This window comes from Callorhinus ursinus, unplaced genomic scaffold (genome assembly GCF_003265705.2).
Source record: "Callorhinus ursinus isolate GAN/ISIS: 27379988/994484 unplaced genomic scaffold, GSC_fseal_2.0 scaffold51, whole genome shotgun sequence".
In the NCBI taxonomy this organism is placed as follows: domain Eukaryota; kingdom Metazoa; phylum Chordata; class Mammalia; order Carnivora; family Otariidae; genus Callorhinus; species Callorhinus ursinus.
This window is the reverse complement of record NW_027397113.1, coordinates 6,355,785-6,376,362: the sequence shown is the minus strand read 5'-3', so window position 1 is coordinate 6,376,362 and position 20,578 is coordinate 6,355,785. Positions and strand designations below refer to the sequence as shown.

The 20,578-nt window shown below is 55.7% G+C and overlaps 1 protein-coding gene across 13 annotated transcripts in view; it reads right to left on the bottom strand.

Annotated features, from left to right (window-relative positions):
• Positions 1-20,578, bottom strand: part of NRXN2 (neurexin 2) — a 98,202-nt gene that overhangs the window by 56,194 nt on the left and 21,430 nt on the right. For 7 of the 13 annotated variants that reach the window (XM_073883518.1, XM_025879285.2, XM_073883520.1 and 4 more), the window contains 4 exons: positions 18,235-18,536; positions 11,828-11,872; positions 3,807-3,968; positions 2,593-3,031 (listed from right to left, as the gene is read on the bottom strand). In XM_073883518.1, coding sequence (XP_073739619.1) covers positions 2,593-3,031; positions 3,807-3,968; positions 11,828-11,872; positions 18,235-18,536 — 948 coding nt within the window. The remainder of the gene's footprint in view (positions 1-2,592; positions 3,032-3,806; positions 3,969-11,827; positions 11,873-18,234; positions 18,537-20,578) is intronic. The other 6 variants (XM_073883519.1, XM_025879289.2, XM_073883523.1 and 3 more) reach the window with 2 other exon arrangements.

Genomic DNA, 20,578 nt, shown 5'->3' with positions numbered 1-20,578 from the left:
AAGAAGCAGGCTTCCCGCTGAGCAGGGAGCCCAATGCGGGGCTCAATCCCAGGAACCCTGGGATCATGACCTGAGCCGAAGGCAGACGCTTAACGACTGAGCCACCCAGGCGCCCCAATAAATAAAATTTTTTTAAAAAGTCTGCCTATCTCCACGGGGTTAAAGAGAGGTAAGGAGGGTCTGGTCTACATTAGGCCTGACTGGGCAGAGATCTTGGATAGGGGAGGGGGTGCAGTAGGAGATCAAAGCCTGAGTACAGGGTGTCAAATTCAAGAAGCAGAATTAGGGCCTCTTCTATGGATGGGACTCCTAATCTGGAGCACGTTCTCCTCTGCTCAAAGCCTCTCCTAAGCCAGAGAAGTCACTCCCCTGTGTCCCATTTTAATAACATGGCCCTAGCTTGTCTCTCCTGACAAGGTGTCAGATGCTCCAGGGTCTCGCTGCTAAAACCCACTCCCCGACCAGGCCCCCATATATGGCCCTCTGATCACCCATATCCCTGTTGGTAGCAGAGTCCCCAGATGCCTGCTCTACCCACCTGCTGTGGGGCCTCCTGCACATGGACGCTGCCCAGCTGGACTCTCAGTAAATGAACCAAATGGGGGAGAAGGAAGAGGTGGGGAAAGAATGTATAATGGAGAGTCAACAAAAGGAAATTAAAGTGAGTACAGGCCTTGCTCCAGATCCTTGCCCCAAAACATGGAAATGGAACAAACCAAGTGTCCAATGACAGATAAATGGACAAACAAAAGGTGGTGGTATTTACATACAATGGAATATTATTCGGCCATGAAAAGGAAGGAAAGGCTGACACCCGCTACAACATTGGGGATGAACCTGAAAACACATTCAGTGAAGTCAGCCAGACACAAAAGGACAATTACTATATGATTCCATTTACAGGCGGTCCCTAGGGTAGTCAATCCCTAGAAACAGAAAGTAGGATGGTGGCTGCCAGAGGCTGAGGGAGGGGAACAGGGAGTTAGTGTTTCATGGGGACAGAGTTTCAGCTTGGGAAGAAGAAAAGTTCTGGAGGTGGATGGTGGTAACAGTTGTACAACAGTGTGAAGATCCTTAATGCCACCGAACTGTGCACTTTAAAAATGGTTAAAATGGTAATGTTATGTGTAATTTAACACAACTAAAAAAAAAAAAAACACGGAAAAGGTCAAGGAGAGCTTTGTTGGGATGACTGCCCCAAGTGTGGGATTAAGTGCACAAATGAACTTGGGACATCAGAAATGGCCAGAGCTGGTCAAACAGTGACCCAAGGACCAGCCAGACCTGGTGTGTGGGCTCTGCAGATCTGTGGGAGGCTAATGAGACCACTGCATGAAGGGAGAGAAGAGAAGGCCCTGGGGTTCTCTGCAAGGCCTGAGCAGACTTCCAACCTAGAGAGTCACTAGTCACCTACGGGGAAACCCTGGGAGGCAGCGAGTGCTCTGTGAAGACCCCCAGGTGCCACCATGAGACAAAACCGAGGGATGAACCCATGTACTATAAAGCCTGGGGAAGGCGACACTTCTCTGGGGAAGAGAAGGGAAGAAACAGCCAGCCACGAGAGGCGGATGTTTCCGGGAGCCACAGCGCCTCCTTGCTCCCTGTGTGTGGGGGGAAACAGCCCCTCCACCCAGTCTCAAAGGCCTGGTGCAGTGACAACTGCGGGCAGGGGGGGGGCACAACAATTTAGCTGATGTTGGTAAGTGCTTACGTTGGACATTGTGTCAGTTCTCCTTTACATCAATCCATTCTCTTGTGGTCAACAAATGGAGAAGAGCAAAGAGAGAACTGGGCAGAAAAGAAGACCAAAAAGGAAGAGTAGAGGAAAGGGTGGTTGGAAGCAACAGAAGTTTCAAGAAATAGCACCTGCCTGGCCCGAGCACTCTCTGCCCTGCTGTTTTATTGTGCTAGAAACCTCACCCGGTGAGAGTGTCGGGTGCTCCTGTGTCCCGCCCCCCCCAACCAGAGCACGAGCTCCATACAGCGAAGACTGTTTCGTCCACCACCAACCCTAACCCAGCACCTTGGACAGCACCTGGCACACGGTAGGTACTCCGTAAGTACTTGTTAAGTGAGTTAATAAAAGAAAGTTGCGTGGACCTAGCTAGAAGGAAGGCAGGATTGGGAAGATTTTTGTTTGTTTGTTTAAAGGAGAATGGGATATGTACTCTGTGTTAGGCACTGTGCTATGCTTTTACAGATATTCTCTTATTTTTTCCTCTCAAGGACCCCAGTGCAATGGTTCCTTTTATAGATAATGAAACTGGGCTTCAGGGGGCTGAGTAAGGGCCTAAAGTCACACACATGGTAAGTGGGAGAGCTGAGGTGTGAAGCCAGCTCTGCTGACTCGAAACACTACACTCCTCTTGTCAATGTACCATGACAGGAGGGGCAACGAAGGGGCTGACCGGATGGGAGGAAGGGAAGGACAGCCATGGGAGGGGCCTGGAAAGGATGGGGAGGGGCCAGGAGGAGAGTGGGAGGGGCCTAGAACAGATGGGGGAGAGGCCAGGAGGAGAGTGGGAGGGGCCTGGAAAGGAAGTCAGGCAGGGGGAGGGTGGAAGGAGACCCCCAACCCCCAGGCCTCCTGACCTTTGCGCCCGTCCCTTTGGAAGTCCACATGGCACCACTCTCCGTCATTGACCTTGCGGCTAGACGCCCGCAGCTTGATGCCCCCAGAGCCCATGTCCAGCAGGAGGTAGAGGTAGCCGTCCAACAGCTCCATGGCAAAGTAGTCAGCCCGCTGGGCAGAGCTATGGCTGCCGACCCCGGCCCCAGCCCGCCGGCCCTGGCTGAAGAGCAGGAGCCCGTTGGGCTCAGTGGTGCGGAAGTCCAGGGAGATGGAGCCAGTGCGTTTGGCACTCCAGCGGGGCAGTGCCACGAAAGCCTCAGGACTCTCAAAGGTCACGGGGTCGAGGGCAGCCACATCCTCGCAGCGGAATGATAGGTCCCCCTGCAGCTTCATCTTGGGGTCCCCTTCCTTTGCCAGGCGGGATAGTTCCAGCTTGAAGTCATTATTCTTATAGACCACCTGCAGGAAGGGGTGGGGTCAGGGATGAAGAAGCAAAAGCAGCTCAGGGCCTGGCCACTCCTGCTCAGCAGCAGCAGAAGCCACGATGGGACCCTGCCAAGGGGGGTCGGGGGGGCCTGCTCAGTGCCACTGGATCACTGGCTTGGACCTCTGTTCTAGAACTTCATGCACAGAGGCTGTGAGCGAACACCTCCCTTGCCCCACTTAGGGTCTGTGCTCTGTCCTCTGGCCCAGCCTAGCCGGGCGGCCCTCAGTACCTGCTGAATCGGGTTGATAAAATAATGACAAGAGAATCACTGCTCACATCTAGTGGACATCTTCCAACTGACAAAGTATTTTTATTTACCCTCTCATCTGCCCCTCACACCCACCTTGAGAAGTAGGTACTGACTACTCATTTTCCAGCTGAGGAAACTAAGAATTAGACAGGCCGACGGACTTGACCTTAGGGTCACAGAGCTAGTGGGTGGAAGAGCCAGGACCAAACACAGGTCTTTAGTCTTCACATCCAACATTCTTTCCTCTGCACCACTGCCACCCTCAAGGGTCCTCAAGGGTCCTAGAGAGGATGGGGGACTTTGGGGGCTCAAGGAAATGAGAGAGGAGAAGCTTCTTGATGAAATCAATGGGGCTTAGGTTTTGAAGAGGGGAAGTCTCCCTGCACCTTGGAAGGAACAGAGGAACCAGGCCGTTGGCCAGCTCCGACTAAATCACACTGAAGACAGGGACCAAAGGGTTTCCTGGCTGACCCCAGACCCTTCCTAGCCTTACTCACGTCCTTGAGGCAGCCCATAAAGTTGTTGCTGACGGGTGAGCCCGGCAGGTCAGCCGTGTTGGGACTGCCCCCAATGTAGAAGAAGTCATCCGAGCCCAGCATGGTGTAATCCTCCTGCGTGTAGCCTGTGGTGGTCAGGATCCCGTCCACTGAGATGGTCACCTGCCCAGCCCAGGGAGGGAGGGAGAGAGACAAGGAGACAACCGGCATCAACTCCCTGGGAAAAGCCATGGGCTGGGCAAGGGAGGGGCCAGGGGGCTGCGGGGGAGGGGGACCCCCATTTTTATGTCTGCTTGTCTTGGAAGAGGAACAGTGGGGGGAGAGAGGGAAGGCAGGAAAGGAGGTAGCACAAGATTTGATGGTTTCAGGGTGGGCTAAGGCCTGCCCCACAGCCCCCAACTCAGCAGGCAGAGGCCTGAAGGGTACTTGGAGGGCCCACCATGAAGAACAGCAAGAAGCAGTTCCTGGAAATGGCTCCAAACAGGAGTAGCGACCTCAGGACAAGGCCCCATTATGGGGGGATGGAAATGGCATCCTCACTTCCCTCCTCTTGAGGTGCTTTCTGGACCCTCATGTGATTTCAGAGCGTCTTTCATAAAGGAGGTAGAGAATACCAGTTCTCCTTGGATCTTGGTGGCTTTGCCTCACCTGAGGCTGTCCCCTCAGGGCACTGAGGAGTCCCCACAGTCTCAGACCAACAGGGAAATGGGAGATAACGAGGGCATGCGGAACAGGAACTCAGATACCACTGGGGAGCACTGGAACTTCCTGGGGGACACAGAGCGCCCTCGGGGCTGATTCCCACCACTACCACCCTAACATCAAGGGTTCCCACTGGTCCTTGCCTTCTTCCTGAGTCTGTCTCTTTGTTCCCCAGGTCCCCCTGTATGCCGGCGGTTCTCTTGTCTCCCAAGGAGAGGGCAGCCCTTTATTTGTCAGCCTGCCTTCTTTTCTTCGTTGTCTTCCCTACTAACACCGCCATCATTATTCAGGTTAGGGGACAGGGGGTGTGGGTTAATTTCACAACACCTTAACCCTGGGCTGAAAAGTCAGCTAAGAAAGCAACGTGGGTAAGGAGCAGGGGAGTACCCGATGTTCCAAGGAGAGGACAGGGGCTCAGCCGTGACCTGGGGAAGGCAGAAGTGACCTTGGGGAGGAGTGACAGATGCAAGGAACTCTCTGTCTACGCCCTCCCCAGACAAATGCCCACTTGGCCCCTGAAAAGTTTAGCCATAGGAGCAGCCCGCAAGGGCTCCAGAGACCCAACAAGACTGTGGGGGAAGAACCAAGGGCTTCGGGACCATGAGCGCCCCACTGTAGGGAAGCTGTGGCTTAGGATGGTCACCTGGGAAGAGCAGGCAGGCTCCTACGGGAGCCATCAGGAAGCTGGCTCGCAGTGAACCCAACACTGTGCTTCCGCAGACCACAGCTCACCCCCACTTCCCAGTCCCCAAAGATGCTTCAGGACCCTCTTTTCAGGTACCGTCTGGAGATTTGGGCCTTCCAGTCACATCCTGTGATGTCCCCACCCACACCAGCCCATACGCACATGCCACCAGCCATCTTCCTGAGCCTGGTCTCCAGGGCTCCATTGTCATGGGGAGGGAGGAGGATGTTAGGAACTCCGAAAGAACGTGGGCACAACGAGGCAAGGGGAGCTTCCCCCACAGGGCCCTCGAGTCCTCCTCACTCACAGTGAGTGGGGGTACAGCTGAGCAGAGTGAGGGCTGAAGGGGCCCCCTCCTGGGAACCATCAAACCTTGTGCTGGGGGGATCAGGTTCAAGGACAGAAGGTCTATGTGGGAGGGGGCAGTTTGAAGGCTTTTGAGTCTTATTTTGAGGGGAGGGCTGGTCATTATTGTTTATTTCTTCTTCCCTCAACCCACCTGAGGCTGGGAAGTAGGGATCGGGGTGGAAAAGGGAAGGGTCAAAGTATTAGTCACAAAAACATGCATACGAGATTAGGATGTGGGCAGAAAGAGGCTGGGGAAAGGGAAGAAGGGGGCTGGGGTGAGGGGGTGGGATAAGACAGGCAGGGGTGGTAGGTGAAGGGGTCTCCCTAGGGCAAATTCAGTTCCGTCCCACCCTGCAGCTCCACTCTTGATCCCACACCAAGACCTGGAAATGGGCCACTAATTAGTTCCTGAGCCTGTGACTGGCCACCCCACCTAGACGGTGAGCTCCTGAAGGGCAGGTATCTGGCCTGACATGTCCCTGTAACCACATTAATCCCAGCACAATCCAGGGACACATCATGGTCATTAAAGGCGAACATCAAGTCACCTCGCGACCCGGAGAGACACCGGGCTCTCACTGCCTATGTCCCATCTATAAGCCCAGCACCTCAGGAGCCTTGAGCGGACAGAGCCTCCATCCTCTGAGACTGCTCTAATCAGGTGCCCTTGCTTCTGTGCAGCCGGAGGGCCCCGCTGGCCCCCAAGTTCCTCAGGAAGAGGCTTCCCTGGCCTCCTCAGGCTTCCAGCCCCCCTGAGCCACTCAGCTGTGTCCTCCCCCCTCGGCCCCAGCAGCCAGGGCACCAGCTATAGACACGTTCCTCACCCTATGGGTTCTCTTTGGCCCAGTCCATGCAGTGAGCTCACCTGCCTTTGCCATTCTACAGTTAGAAGGACCTGACCTGTGGGCAGCACCCTCCTCGATTCCCCTTCAGACTGGGCGTGAATCTGACCTTGCCCTCTACGGCTTTATGCAAATCCCTGCCATGTGGTGCCCCTTTTGGAAAAGGGCCGCCTTAATCACCCTCCTATCTGTCCCCCAAATTCACAACTATTTTTTAGAGCAGCCCTGGCCCAGGGGCTGAGGGAGAGGGTCGCAGGAGACAGGGTGACATACGGAGGTGCACGGAGGAAGGGGGGGGTCAGCCTGGGGGTGGAGGAAGTAGAGGGAGAAAGGGGGAGACGGGCACTGGGTGGAAAGGAAGCCAAGAGTAGGGGGAATGGAGGACAGTCTCTGGGGAAGGCAAGGAGGGAGATGACAGAGATTAGTAAAACCCGACTGTTCCCTCAGACAAATCAAAGTCCAGACACAAAAATGGCAGGTTCGTTAGTAAAAGCAGGAAACAGGGGCATAATTCCCCCGTCCCCCTCCACCCCAGGGGTTCGTGATGCCCCTGCCCCCCAACCCCCTCTCCCCGCGCAGCTTCTGGAAGGGGTGGGGCCGGCGGGGGAGGAGGGCAGGGGGGCCGTGCGACTGAACAGCCTTTGCAGCTGGGACACATGCAGGTTAGAGGGCCAGGGTTGGGAGCCAGGCCCAGCAGGAGAGGAGAGAGAGGCAGCCACAGGTGAGAGGGCATGCAGGGTCAGGGGAGATGGGGAAGAGCAGAGATGGAGGCGAGGAAGCTGTGGGTGCAGGAAGGAGAAGCTTCCTTCCAACGGAGGAGGAGAGAGGAGCCACCGCTAGGACAGAGACATTTATGGGTTGAGAAAGAAACAGAAGGGACACGAGGCTCAGATCTTCCTCACCAGAGGGTGACTCAGACGCTCATTCCCACCACCCATTCACTACTGATCACTGACCCAGACACACCTGCTCACACACCACATCCTGCTGGAGGCAGTGGGAGGAAGTCCTGACCGGCTCATTTCCAAGCATCCTCCTTTCGGTCACCAGGACCACGGCTAGCACCCGAGACACAGCAGACACTCAGCACCCAACCCACACCAACACATCAACCCGGACCGCCAGGGCCCTGAGTGAGGACTGAGGACGCCAACGGGAATGAGCCATAGCTCTGCCCTGGAACAGCCATGCGCAGCCGGGGAAGAAGGGGTGACGCACCGAAGACACGGGAGCCCAGCCTCCCTCCACGTCCCAGGAGCATGGAGTGTGGCTGGAGGTGGCTGCAAGAGGCAGCCTCTGACCTGGGCGGGGTCTCAACCCTCCCTGCTGGGCCCCCCTCTCTTCCGCTCTGCTCTGCCTGTCTGCTCGTAGGCAGGCTGGTGGGATGTGAAACCGGGTCCTGGCCATACCTGTCCCCACAGGCACACTCCATGCCTGTCCTGACCCAGGAAGAAAGGCTGAGGAAGAGGGAAAGCCCCTCTGGCACCATCCAGCGCCTTTCCCAGCTGCCTACTAGGATCACAGGGTCACTGACCTCCTTGGGAGGGGGACTATTCAGGGGAGAATAAGATGGAGGGCTGATGTTTTTGACTTGTGGATGGGCTAGAAGGGTTTCTGGGATTTTGAAGGCCATCGACCTTGTATGCAAAATTGTCTCATTTGTCCATTACTGTCATCAAATCCTCAAAGGGTTCCAGCAGCCAAAGGTGGTTAAGAACAACTAGTTTAGGAAGAAGGCCCAGGCCTCCCCTTAAGATTAAGTGGGGTGGGGGCGCCTGGGTGGCTCAGTCGTTAAGCGTCTGCCTTCGGCTCAGGTCATGATCCCAGGGTCCTGGGATCGGGCCCCGCATCGGGCTCCTGGCTCCGCGGGAAGCCTGCTTCTCCCTCTCCCACTCCCCCTGCTTGTGTTCCCTCTCTCGCTGTGTCTCTCTCTCTGTCAAATATATAAATAAAATCTTTAAAAAAAAAAAGATTAAGTGGGTGGAGTAGGGCACGAAGACAGGATGGCTGAGGGAGGTCGTGCAGGCCTGCTACCTGCTCAAGTTCAGCGATCTGTTTGGGGCAGGGAGAAGCTAAAAGGAGAATCAGGTTGAAAAGACTCCCAGGAAAATGCTTTGGCCAGCAGTTATAGCCCTACAGCAACTCCTGACATCTGGATTTGATAAAGTTTGGGGCTAGAGGGGAAAGACTTCAGGTCAGAAACCTTGAGTTCCTCTCGCCTTTCCCATTTTCCAGAACAATCTCTGCCTCTCAACTGTAAAAGGGGTGTATCTACCTCCATCACTCGTACTCCAGGCTGATGATGTGGCTCGACTGAGATAACAGAAGTGAAGGCACCGGACCCTCCATAACTGCTATGTGTCCCCCGCATATGTCTCTGGGCCTCAGTTTCCCCTTCGGTTAACTGACAACAGTCTCTGCCTGATGCCTCAACCTAGGCATTTGTCAAGTTTAAATTATATGCAGGATGTGAGAGCTATTTAAAAGAATCAGAGACCCCAGTGTGTGTCTTTGATTATCATTACAAGAAAACTATTACTATTTTTACAAGAAAACGTCCATCATCCTGACCACACCTGACCCAAACCTCTCAACGTACTGGCCTTTTTGGTCTGTATCCACCCCCTCCCCCAACGAGAAGCCCTCCAATAACAAGAAAAGAGACCTTATAAAAATGAGTTAGTAAAAATAAATTCAAAGCCAACTGGAACTGGGGCTGAGGAATGCCCGGGAGTAACAACAGGGTGAACCCCATCTCTTTTGGGGCCCCATGCTCTGAGTCTAGTCTTGCCCTGAAAAGGCTGATCCCAGGGACAGGTTTATGAGGCTCCTCAGGCCACCAGGAGGCAATCAGCCCTGATCATCAAGCAGTGATGCTCACACCGTAGACTTTAAAAACGTAGAATTTAGCAGGAACGTTCCTTGCCAGGGCCGAAACCGCACAAGGCTGTTTGCCTCTTAACCAACTTAACCACATTCCTCCATCTTTCCTCCTCCTCCCCAGGCCAATTCCTGAGGCATCCTGGGGTTTCATGCAGTTATTTTGAGACTGATTCCTAAGAAGGGATGGTAACAGGATCTCCTGTGGGGCCCGAGATGCTGTATTCTCCAGGGTTTGCTATGGGAAGGGAATCACTTCTTTACAACACACCCTCACCCTGGAAACACTGAGCTAGATAATCAGTTAATATGTTATAAAGATGAATAAAATTATAATTTCCTTTACAGAGTACAGATGCTTTCCCTTCCATTGCCCTGCTTGATCTTCACACTGACCCCATGAAACAGCCAATGTATATCATCAGCTGTGCAGTAGATGAGGAAACTGAGCTTTGGCCCAAGCCCATGTGGTCAATTTTTAACTGAGCCAAGACCAGAAGGAAGGTCTACGGAGTCCTTATGCTCAGATGGTTTTGCCCTGGTGTTTGGGGTGTGCCACATGGGTTTATCTTGCCTCCTTTCTGCCCCCAAAGTCACAGCTTGGCTGTCCAGGGGGAGCTCTGCAAAGAAAGAGTTCCAAATGCCCAGCTCCTGGCCTGGCTGGAGGGGTGGACCGAAGCTAACTTCTAGAAGCAGCCGCTGGAGAGCAGAGCCTGCGGGTGGCATGGCGCCGGGACCACCACCTGGCTCTACTGGAACGCCAGGATGCCTGGAGTGACCAGAAGAGGTCTCGGATGGGGAAGGGCTAGGATGATGACTGTGGCTCTGGGCACTGCCTCGGGGACCGGGCAGAGGACAGGGCCACCACAGGTCTGTGGGTAAAAGGGAAACACAGCCTGTGAAAACATCAGGACAGGCCAGACATAGCCTCACAGGTCAAGCCCCTGGGGAGGCCGAGGAGCTGCTCTGCCTGGGAGCTCCAGCCAGCAAGCGTCCTTCGTGGCCAGCCAGGCAGCCTCACAGATCAGGGAGGCTGGGAAGGCCAGGCAGCTGCCCCAAGCAGCATGGGCCCCACGGGAGCAGACACGTCCATCTGCGGGGTCCCCAGCCTGGTGCTCAATCACTCTGCATTATTAATAGGCGATGACTAACTGCCTGGCGCTGCAGAGCCGGGACAGGCAGGCATGAGGGAATCCCAGGGGATGGCACCAGCACAGCCAGCAGGCACACGCGCTGAGACGAGGCGAGGAGCAAAGGGCCAGCCCCAGCTCCTGCCCTGCTCCTGCCCTGCTCCTGCCCATCACAGCCCAAGACTTGAGGGCCGGCCCCCACTGCTCGCCTCCCCCCAGAGCCCTGCCCAGGGTCAAACCTCCGCACCATCCCACAGCCCGCAGCTCACACCAGCGTTCACACGTGTGGAGTCACCAGCAGAAGCCCACAGACACACAGCACAGTCTCCCACTAACACCCCCTAAATGTCACACCAACATTTACCCACAGTCGCACCCACACACCAACACACACCAGCTGCGTTTACACAGACACCCACACCAACACTCACCGGGACCGAGCCCAACCCAAACAGAGGAGTTTGGCAACAGGGGGCCCCACTTCACCCCTCCTGCACCTCCTCCTCTCGTCCCCTCACGAGGGAAGGTAACCACCCCGTCAGAGGCCATGCGGGACAGGCAGGGGGACGGAGGTCAGGGGAGATGGGGCGGGGGGTGGGGGGAAGGAAGACAGTGTGAAACACAGTGTTAGTCCGAACAGCAGAGCGGTGGGGGGAACTGGCCGCTATCCCTCCTGGGGGGAAAAGACCATTCATGCCATGCAAATGTTGGGGGAGACGGAACCACGAACCCTCAAGGCTGAGGAGGGAGGGAGGGGATGTCACCTCTTCCCTGGCAGCCAGCATAGAACAGCACCCAAACTGGTGTGAACTGGTCCCGGGCCGCTCCACATCTCCCAGGGCCATCCCCGCCCCCCCCTACAGAACCTGCCCAGCTGGCTGCCACTGGAGGCTCAGCCCCAGCCCCCGACTCCCAACTGGAGGGGCCTGTCCAGGAGCTGACAGTGACCAGAGCGTAGCATGTCATGGGATGGTGTTTTCCATGGATTTTCAGGAGACCAAGAAAGAAACTAAATCAAAGAGAAAAAACGAGGGAGTGGGGGGTGTGGGGGAAAAGGAACAAAATAAAGCAATAGAAATCAGCAGCCTGGCATTGGGGCTGGTCTAACCAGAGCCGATGAACATGGGGCCTGCCCCCAAGTCTCTCTGGCCAGGAATCTGAATTCAGGACTCAGGGTTAGAGCAAGGACAGGCCAAATTCCTCGATTTCCATTTGTCTTTTGGATTTGAGTTTGGGCCAAAAAAGAAAGAAAAGGGAAAGAGGAAAACTAAAAGAGAGAAGCAAAATCTAAAGATTGTCCAGGACGCCAAAAACAATCGGAAGAGCAAAACAACCAAAACCAAACGGGGAAAGGAACCAACAAAAGAGGGAGAATCGAACAGTTAAAAAAACCCACGGCAAACCAAACGGTAAGACAATTAGAGTGATATCTACCAGATAATGCAGTTTGTTTACCATAGCGTGTCCAATCCCTGCGTGCTTCACCGGAGATATGGGGGAGGGGTGGAGGGGGTCAAAAAAAAAACAACAACAACAAAGACAACAACGAAAGAACAGAACGAAAAGAAAAGAAAAATAAAATGACCAACTGTGAAACTCAAGGAAGGAGGAAAAATATATATCCATATATATTTGGTTGGTGGTTCGGACCCTCCCACCTTAGGCTCAGCTAAAGCATTCTGTTTAAAGAAAATTAAATTATAATGGGAGGGAGAAATAAAACACACAAAAAAATTAAATCCCTTCTTCTCCCCATCCCCCCTCCCAACCCCTCCTCTGGATTCCTCTACCCCCGCAACCCCCTCCCGGAAGAGCCGGCTGCAGAGAAGGGGAACAGTTAAAGACCTTGGTTAGTAGAGAAGAAAACAACAAAAGAACTGGACCAGGAAAGCAAAGACTTAAAGATGGCCGACATTCCGCAATGAGACAGAAAGGTTAGTTCGGTTTTTCACTCATACCTCACCCCACCTGTCCCTGCCATCCCTTGGTCCCCTGGGTTATAAGCGTGTTAGTAACACACACAGAGTCGGCAACGGGGTTTTCCAACAGAGGGTGAGAGAGGGAAGGCAGGGGGTTAAGAAGCAGACCCAGTTATGCAGTATTAGTAAGTCCTTTCAGCTGAAATGTTAGGGAGTTGAGGGGAAGGAAGGGGGGGAACAAGGGATGTGAGAAGGGATGGGCTATTGACTCGGGTAATGGACAATGGGCTGTTGGCTAACTGGTCAACCAGATGGCCTTCTAGAGAACTGGCCAACTGGCTGACCAGTGACCATATTGAGTTAATGGGTTAACTGGTTGGTGATGGGCCAGCTGGCTGTCAGGCCGGGAGAAGGGTGCCCAACGGCCCTAGAGAATCACAGGACTGGCTAGAATGAGAGGCAGTTTCGTTTGGAGGCAAAGGGAAGAGGTTCCCAAGGAGCATAGGAAGGGATATAGGGGTCTGCTTTTCCTGGGCATGGAGGATGGGCAAATCGATCCAGGGAGTATTGGAAGGAAGGGGGCACCTTCTCTTTTATTGTTTCTCTTCCTTGAGAAAAGGAGAGAGAGTCGCCACCAGAACAGGGAAAGGGAAACTTTGCCCCCCGTGGGCTGGCAGAGGGTTCATGTTCACGGCATATCTCATTCCTCTCCTTCCACTCTCCCACTCATCACTGATCCCTCCTTCCTGCCTAACTTGACTTTCCAGAGCCCATTCCCTTCCCCCTAAAGTTCCCCAGGTTCTTCAAACACCCCACCCTCGGTCCCTTATGCTCCTCTGGGCAGCCACCCATCCTGGAATAAAGGGCCCCCACCACCACCCCTGCAAGTCCCTGGAATCGGTAAGGCTTTCCCAGCAGCCCAGCCTCCTTCCATGCACACCCACAGACCCCTGAGCCTCCACTCCCCCCAGCCAGCACCAGAAATCCATATCCCCCACCCACCACACCATAAAAAGGAACGCAGAGGCCCACCCATCTCTAAAACCCCTCACTCCTCCCTAAGCCATAAGCCAGCTGCTTCTTTCCCAGTCTCTAGAGTCCGCACCCCCATGTGGCCCTGTTTATTTTCTCTTCTCAAGGCCAAAGGCAGAGGCCACAATCACCTTCCCAATAACCCTGTCCTTGTGGAGGAGAAATCAAAGGGACTGAGGCAGCTTCACAGAGGGTATCAGAAATGGTGGGATACTATTGCTCGATATCCATTAAACACTAAACTGCACACCCGAGAGCGTGATCTCAAGAAGTATTCTAGGGACAGATCCATTAGTTACAGCATTATTATCACCGGTGGGCACAGGACTAACTCAGAAAGACAATTAATAAGGGCCTCGTATAATGAAAAATAACAGAATTCTACATATAGCAGCTAGAAGAAGTGCCAGATAACCAATATCAATTATTAGTGATGCAGAAGCAGTTTACATAACGGGAAGGCAAGAGTCGAATGTCAGATGCAGTGACCAGTGCGAGGCGCTAACCCAGGATTCGAGAATTAGTACTGCCGGTGGGACTGTTGCGAAGTGAAGAGGCCAACCAGTCAGGACAAGGGACAATTAGTTCCAGGGCAGCTAAATCAATTGCACCCCAAAAGGTAAGAGTTGTCTGATATCCCCGACTAGTTTAGCAATGCAGAAAAAAAAGGCGTGGCAAAAAAAAAAAAAAAAAAAAAAAAAAAAAAAAAAAAAAAAAAAAAAATTTTGAACTAGAACTGGTTGCAGAGACTAAAATTAAAAAAAAAAAAAAACGTTTTCAACTTTCTTGGACAACTTTAATTTTTAACAAGTAGAACAGCAAATTCAGAAGCAGGACTGAGAGGAAAGAGATGTGAGTTCAAAGCCTGGGCCTGCCACTTATGTCAGGACATCCCGGCCTCCTCTGAAAAATAGCAAGTTTGGAGTAGGTGAGGCAGTGGCAGGTCCAGAACCCAAAACCCGGGGCGACTGTGGCCAAATTAACTAGAGTGGAGAGGGTACTGGAAGCCATTCCTGGTGGCCTGTGACACAGCACAAGGAAGGGGTCCACGGAGCAGCCCGTGCCTTCCCGAATGTCAGGATGTGGAAGACTAAGGCTTCCCACTAGCACATGAGTGGTAAAGGCTCTTCCGCACTCTAGGAACAGAGGACTCCTGGAGTCCAAGAGCACAAGAATGATGGCGGAGGAGGAAGGAAGAAGGCATCAAGTCATGGGGGTGGGGGTGGGGCGCAGCCATTATATCCGGGGGCAACTTAGCCCCCTCCCTACCTTGAACTCTGGCTGTAGCTCTAACCCCTCAAGAAAGTCAAGACGGGGACTCTACACACAAATCATAAATCACAGAACTCTGGATGAAGGCAACCTTCGCAGAGCTTGAGGAAGAGCAGCTCGGGACAGAGAAGAGGTGCTCACTCTACTCAGGGATCACAGGGACCCATTTTTCAGAGAGATATTCAGAACGCTCAGATGGTTTCGAGATTCGGGAACATCCAAGAATGGCAGATCCACAAGACAAATTACGAATTCGAGCAGCCTTTGCACTTTGCACCAGCGACAACAACCAGGCTCTCCCTGGGAGGCAGGAAAATGGGCGTAGCTTTGAAGTCGGACCGACTTCTGACTTCCAGTCCTACCCTTTCCTAAGCGGATGGGGAGGGGGGGTTGGGGGGGCAAGCTCTCTAACCTGTGAAGTCTCAATTTGCTCATTGATAAAATGGGAGTATGTCCCACTGCACAGGATGGTTCATGAAAATTAGGTGAGATACAAAAAGAAAAGAGATTGTCAGTGTCTTCCGAGAAACGCTGTAAAAAGAAAGAACACAGTCCTGAGACACTTCAGAGGGGTGGAGGGAGAGGCTTGCTTTCCTCTGGTTTGTAAGGGAAGAGGAGTTGTTCCCAGGGCATCAGAGACAGTGTGATATTGGGGTGAAACAGATCGGCTGGGTCTTCATGTCCAAAATCTCACCAACCAGCTTCAAGAAAGCACCTAAACGAACCAGAAAAAACACTTGAAAAACAGCTACAAATGCGCACTAGCTGCTGGTTTTAAGCCCTCAAGAATGGGACCACCTGGTAAAGAGAAGAAATGAACACGAATATCGACCACGCAGAAGGAATGTGATGACAGGGCTGGAATGCATTGTCTCATCGGCAGTGTCTCCCCAGGGGGCCTGAGGGGACACGTTGTCCTTGGTTGAGAACCACAGCTCTAGGGATGACAGGAGCACCCCCAAAAAAAGGCAGAGACTCGAAGGGCCTGGTAAGGATGGACTCAGCCACAGGCTGGGCCTTGAGTGGGGACAGTGAGTCCAGAGCACAAGCCCGAGGCTGACCTTCTCGGGGATCGTCACAGTGACAAAAACAGGACTGCACCTCGCATGTATGGATGTGGATCCCTCCAGAAACCCTTCCTAAACTGCACTCTCAATCAAAGTCTTTGGGCAGACACCCTCTTTGGCCCTGAAGGCCTGTGTTGGGGTCACCATGACCGGACTCTGCTCTGACCCGTCGTAAGAGACCGGGGCGGGGGGAGGGGGCGCCTGGGTGGCTCAGTCGGTTAAGCGTCCGACTCTTGATTTCAGCTCAGGTCATGATCCTGAGATCGAGCCCCATGTTGGGATCTGTGCTCAGCTGGGAGTCTGCTTGAGATTTCTCTCCCTCTCCCTCTGCCCACTCCTCCCACTCAGGCGTGCGCTCTCTCTCTCAAATAAATAAATAAATCTTAAAAAAAAAAAAAAGGCCAGGGGGAAGTGATTTTCAGCAGTTACCAGCCTGAACCCCCGACTCTGGGAGCTGAGGAAGAGGCCACCGTGGGTCACTGTCTACACTCAGTACTGCTGAGGCCAGACCTCATCCGCCTCCCCTAGTCTCCTCTTGGTGACTCTCAAGCTCCTAGGACTTTTAGGGTCCCTGCTGCTCCCTTGGCACTTGTGTAGTTTTGCTCTGCTCACTTTTAACAGACTCCTCCTGTCTCCTCGGGGGCCAAAGGGCTGGGAGGGCGTGGACTGCCTTTTTTCCCTCTGTACCCAGTGTGGATGCACAATACGTTTGTTGACCAACAACACGTGGATGGGGACCCTGGGCTTGCAGCGTGTTGCCAGAGGTCGGTACCGGGTGACAGCACCGGTCCTGCGGAGGGAAAACCAGCAAGAAGTACCAAAACAAGCCCTCCGGCCCCCAGCGGGCACCGTGTGCATGGCACCTACGAGTGGAACGAATGTATGGGACACACTCAGGTGCACTCAGACAATAGAGACAACACAGAACCGACCTCTGGTCAGAGAACGATGTGACGGGAAGCAAGGCAGGGCACCGGGCTTGGTACCCCGTGGAGGACGGGGAGCACAGAGAACAGGCCCAGAGGTAGGAGCCCCACAACCACGGCAAGTAGCAGGCTCAGGAAAGAGCAGCAGGATTCGTCACGGAGGCCTCCCAGCAAGGGGGAAGGCGCCAAAGGAGGTGGATTCCCCATTCGATCATCCCCCAGTGGTGGTGAAGAACAGGGAGGAAGAGTGTGAGGTCAGCCGGGATCCCCACTCCCACGGAGGAGCCCGTCAGGGAGGACCCGGGGGGGGGGGCGGAGAAGGAGCATGGCAAGGACTATGAGGAGGAGAGGCAGCGGAAGGCTAGCTGCCGCACAGCTAGAACTCGGAAGTACAGGGAAGGGAACTAGCAAGAGGAGGCCTAACCCAGCAGCGGTTAAGTGCCTCCTGGGACAGAGACGGTCCGCGTTCCTGGCGGCACTCAGCCCGCTGGAAATGGAGCTGGATGAGCTTCCCGGCCACTCGCTGCAAGAGAGAGCAGTGCATCCAAGAGAAAAGGACCAGCAGAAGCCCAGGCCCCTGGCTCCTGCCTGAGTGAACAGAAAAAGGAGTCAGGAGGTGGAGACAAGCATCACTGGATGCACAGTGGCCGCGCTGGTTTGAAGAAGGGTCTGGCTGGGACTCTGCTTGAGGCAGGAGCTTGCAGGATCGGAACCGGGAGGTTGGGGGGGGTGGTGTCAAGCAGAAGCCTGGCCAGAGAGATGGCCTCACCCACCGTAGCCACCCTGGTCCTTATAAGTGGCACGGAGGCCACCACGAAGATGGTAGAGCTGATACCCTCTCCAGGTGGTCCATCTGGGAGCCAGAGCTGAGGAGCCACTGCAGAGAATCTCGTCCTTCCTGCAGGGGCTGGCCCAAGGGCCTCCTCTGGGCTCCTGCAAGGGGCCCAAGGGCCACGGAAAGATCGCCATGGGCTGCTGGGCCCTCTGGGAAGAGCAAGGAGAAGGAAGTGTGCCGCCCTGAGGAGAGGCGGGGCCGAGCACACCCTGCAGTCCTGCTCTCCCTCACACCTGCAGGACCTCGACCCTGCCCGGACCCCATCCCTGCTTCTGCTCTGGAAAGGCCCCGCCTGAGGGCAGGCCGCACTCTGTCCCCACGTGTACATCTGCGCCCTTCCGCCCTAGAATCAGGGTACCCACAGCTACTATGCCAGGCCAGAGCCTTTCCACAGGCTCCCAGGGCCCACCCACCCAGGCTCTACCGCCCTCCTCCCGTCTCCCAAATTGCCCTCCTGCCAGGTCACCTGACTTCTTAGCCTGGGGCCCTTGAAAGCCTAGCAGCGGCCACCAGTGTGAGCCAGGCCCTTTCCCTTCCCTCAGGCCCCCGCCCCGGGCCGCTCTACAGTCTCCTCTCCACTGGGCTTCCTGTTGCTTGCAGCCTGCCCGCGGCCCCGCGCTCCTGGGCCCTCACACCCCAAGCCTGGAACTTCTCCAGAACCACACCTCATGGGCCAGGCCCTGAGTCCTCACACCCACAGCGCAGGCTGCCCCCTCGCAGCGCTCCCATCCACCCCAGTACAGCTGCCCCCCCCCCCCCCCCCCCCCCACCTCTTTCTTGCTCCCCCTACCTGGCGCAGGTTTCGGGTGACCCGGACGTCGTGCCAGGCGTTGTCGTTGAACTTGCCGTTGACGGGTTCCACGAGGGCCTCGAAGGCTCCTGAGCCCAGGTTGATGACCAGCCAGACAGCCCCAGACTTGAGGGACAGGTTGACATAGTCGGCCGACTTGCCCGTGTGCAGCATCAGCCCGTTGCGCTGCAGCGTGCGGAAAGCCAGCGTGATCTCGTCCGTGCTGCTCTGGATCGGGTTGTGCGACAGGTCGTAGCAGAAGAACTCGTTGCCTTTGAAGGTCGCCACGAACTCCTCCTTGCCTGGATGCCGCGGTGTGGGGAAACAGGAGAGGCTGAGTGGGGCTGGGCACGCCAGACTTCCCGCGGCCCCTCCAACGGCCCGGGGCGTGGGTCCTGGGCACCGGCGGGAGCCCCACAGCCCCCTCTGCAAGCTTCAGGCCTTCTTCCATTCCCCCGCCCGTCCACCCTCCTCTCTGGACCCGGACGTCTTGACTGTCAGAAGTCCACTCCGCCCGTGTCCATTTCCAAAGCAGGAGGCTGTTAAGTGGCTCTCACACTGACAACTGACAATTTAGCTGCCACGGGACCAGGAAAAGAGGACGTTTGCACTCTCTCCTCCCCGGCCAACCCTCCATCGGCCACTCCCCTGAACAAAGGGATGCGGAAGAGCCTCCACCTGCCTTCTCCCTGGAGTGCCTCCCCTAAGGCTGGGGCACCGAGGGTCTCCTGAGCGCAGCCCGCCTTCCACCCCTGCCCCTTCTCTGGTGATGGTCATTCTCAGTGCCCGGGGCAGTTTCAGGCCTCTTGTGGGGGGATGGGAGCAGGCCTGTTAGGCGGCAGGGAGCAGTAGAGGAGGATGGGGAGCGGTGGGGTGGGGTAAGGCATTGGGAAGACACACGGGAGGACAATGCAGGTGACAGCGATATGCACTGGGGAGCTGTGGGCCACCGGGTGAGGCTTATACAGATGACCGCAGGCCAGCTACCATCCCCAGCCCCATCTGCTACTCCAACCTGAGAGGCGAGTGCAGACGGGCCCTAGGCGGAGAGCCTCTCAAGGGCCCCAGAGGGCAGGGGTAGGACCCCTGAGTGCCAGCAGACGGCTGTGGGTCTTGTGCGCACGTGCATACGTGTGTGTGTGTAAGCACCTGGCACAGGGCTCCCTCCAAGGGCACTTCTCAAGCAGAAGCAAAAAAAGACTGGGAGACCCTAGGGATTTGTAGCGTCTGTAAGTGGGTGACAAGTGACAGGACAACAGCTGTGCGGAGGGACGTTGGGGTCCCAGCCCCACACCTCCACAAGCTAGAGCACACACAGGAGGAAGAGAACGGGACACAGAGTCAGGGCACAGCAGAGGACGTGGACGATGACAGGGACTCACTTCTCCCCAGCACACAGCGCTGCAATGGCTCATCCCGCCCACCTCACAGGGTGGATGAGGGCAGGGATGGCCGGCCTCAGGCCCTCATGGAGCGCAGGGGTTCTCGGTCTAGGCCACCAGGCCCAGGAAGGAGCAGGGCGCAATGCCGGGGCACACGCACAGCCCTCTGAAGACACCTGTGCCCCTGTGAGCCCAGCCACAGTAGCAAGCACCATGTGTGGGAGCGGCCGCGACCCAGGTGCGCTTCCCGCAGATGCCCCTCCCCGGCACACAACAGCCCTGCTTCTCTCCCTCCGGGCACGCTGCCCGTAGACTCCATCCTCACTGCCTCCGGGTGCCAAGGCACCAGCTGCTGCCCCAGAGCCTGGCACCGCACCCACTGCAGCTGGCAAGGCCCGGTTTCCTGAGGCCACGGGGCCGTGAGGCTGGTGGGGGCAGGAGCAACAAGGGGGCAGTCGGAACCCTACTCTGCCTACCCTCGGGCTCCAGCGAGAAGGGCCAGAAAACATAGGGGAGAGAGGCTGAGATGGGAAGGGGACGTGAGGAAGAAGGGCCACGCAGAGGGGGGCCACAGAGAGGGGGAAAGATGGCCATCAGAGGCAGAAGGGACATGGAGCCGGCTCAGAGCACGGATGGAGCAAGAGGTGACAGAGCGAAGCAGTCTGGTTAAAGACAAGCAGCGAGCCGAGGGGGGACAGGAGAGGGGGGACGGAACGGGGCCAGCAAGGAAAGGGGGACAGGGGCCTCTAGGGAATGGAAGCCAAGGCTTTCTCGGGGCCTGGCCGTTTCCATAGCAACTAGGCCTGCTGCCCAAGTCCTGGCAGAGCCAAGGGGGCTCAAGGACCAGGGAAGGGGACGCGTTTGACCTTGGGTTTGCCACACGTACTAGTCCTTCCCAGAAGCCAGGCCTCCCCTCCCGTTCCCTCACCTTCACTGCAGTCAAAGGAACTATCATTAAAGGC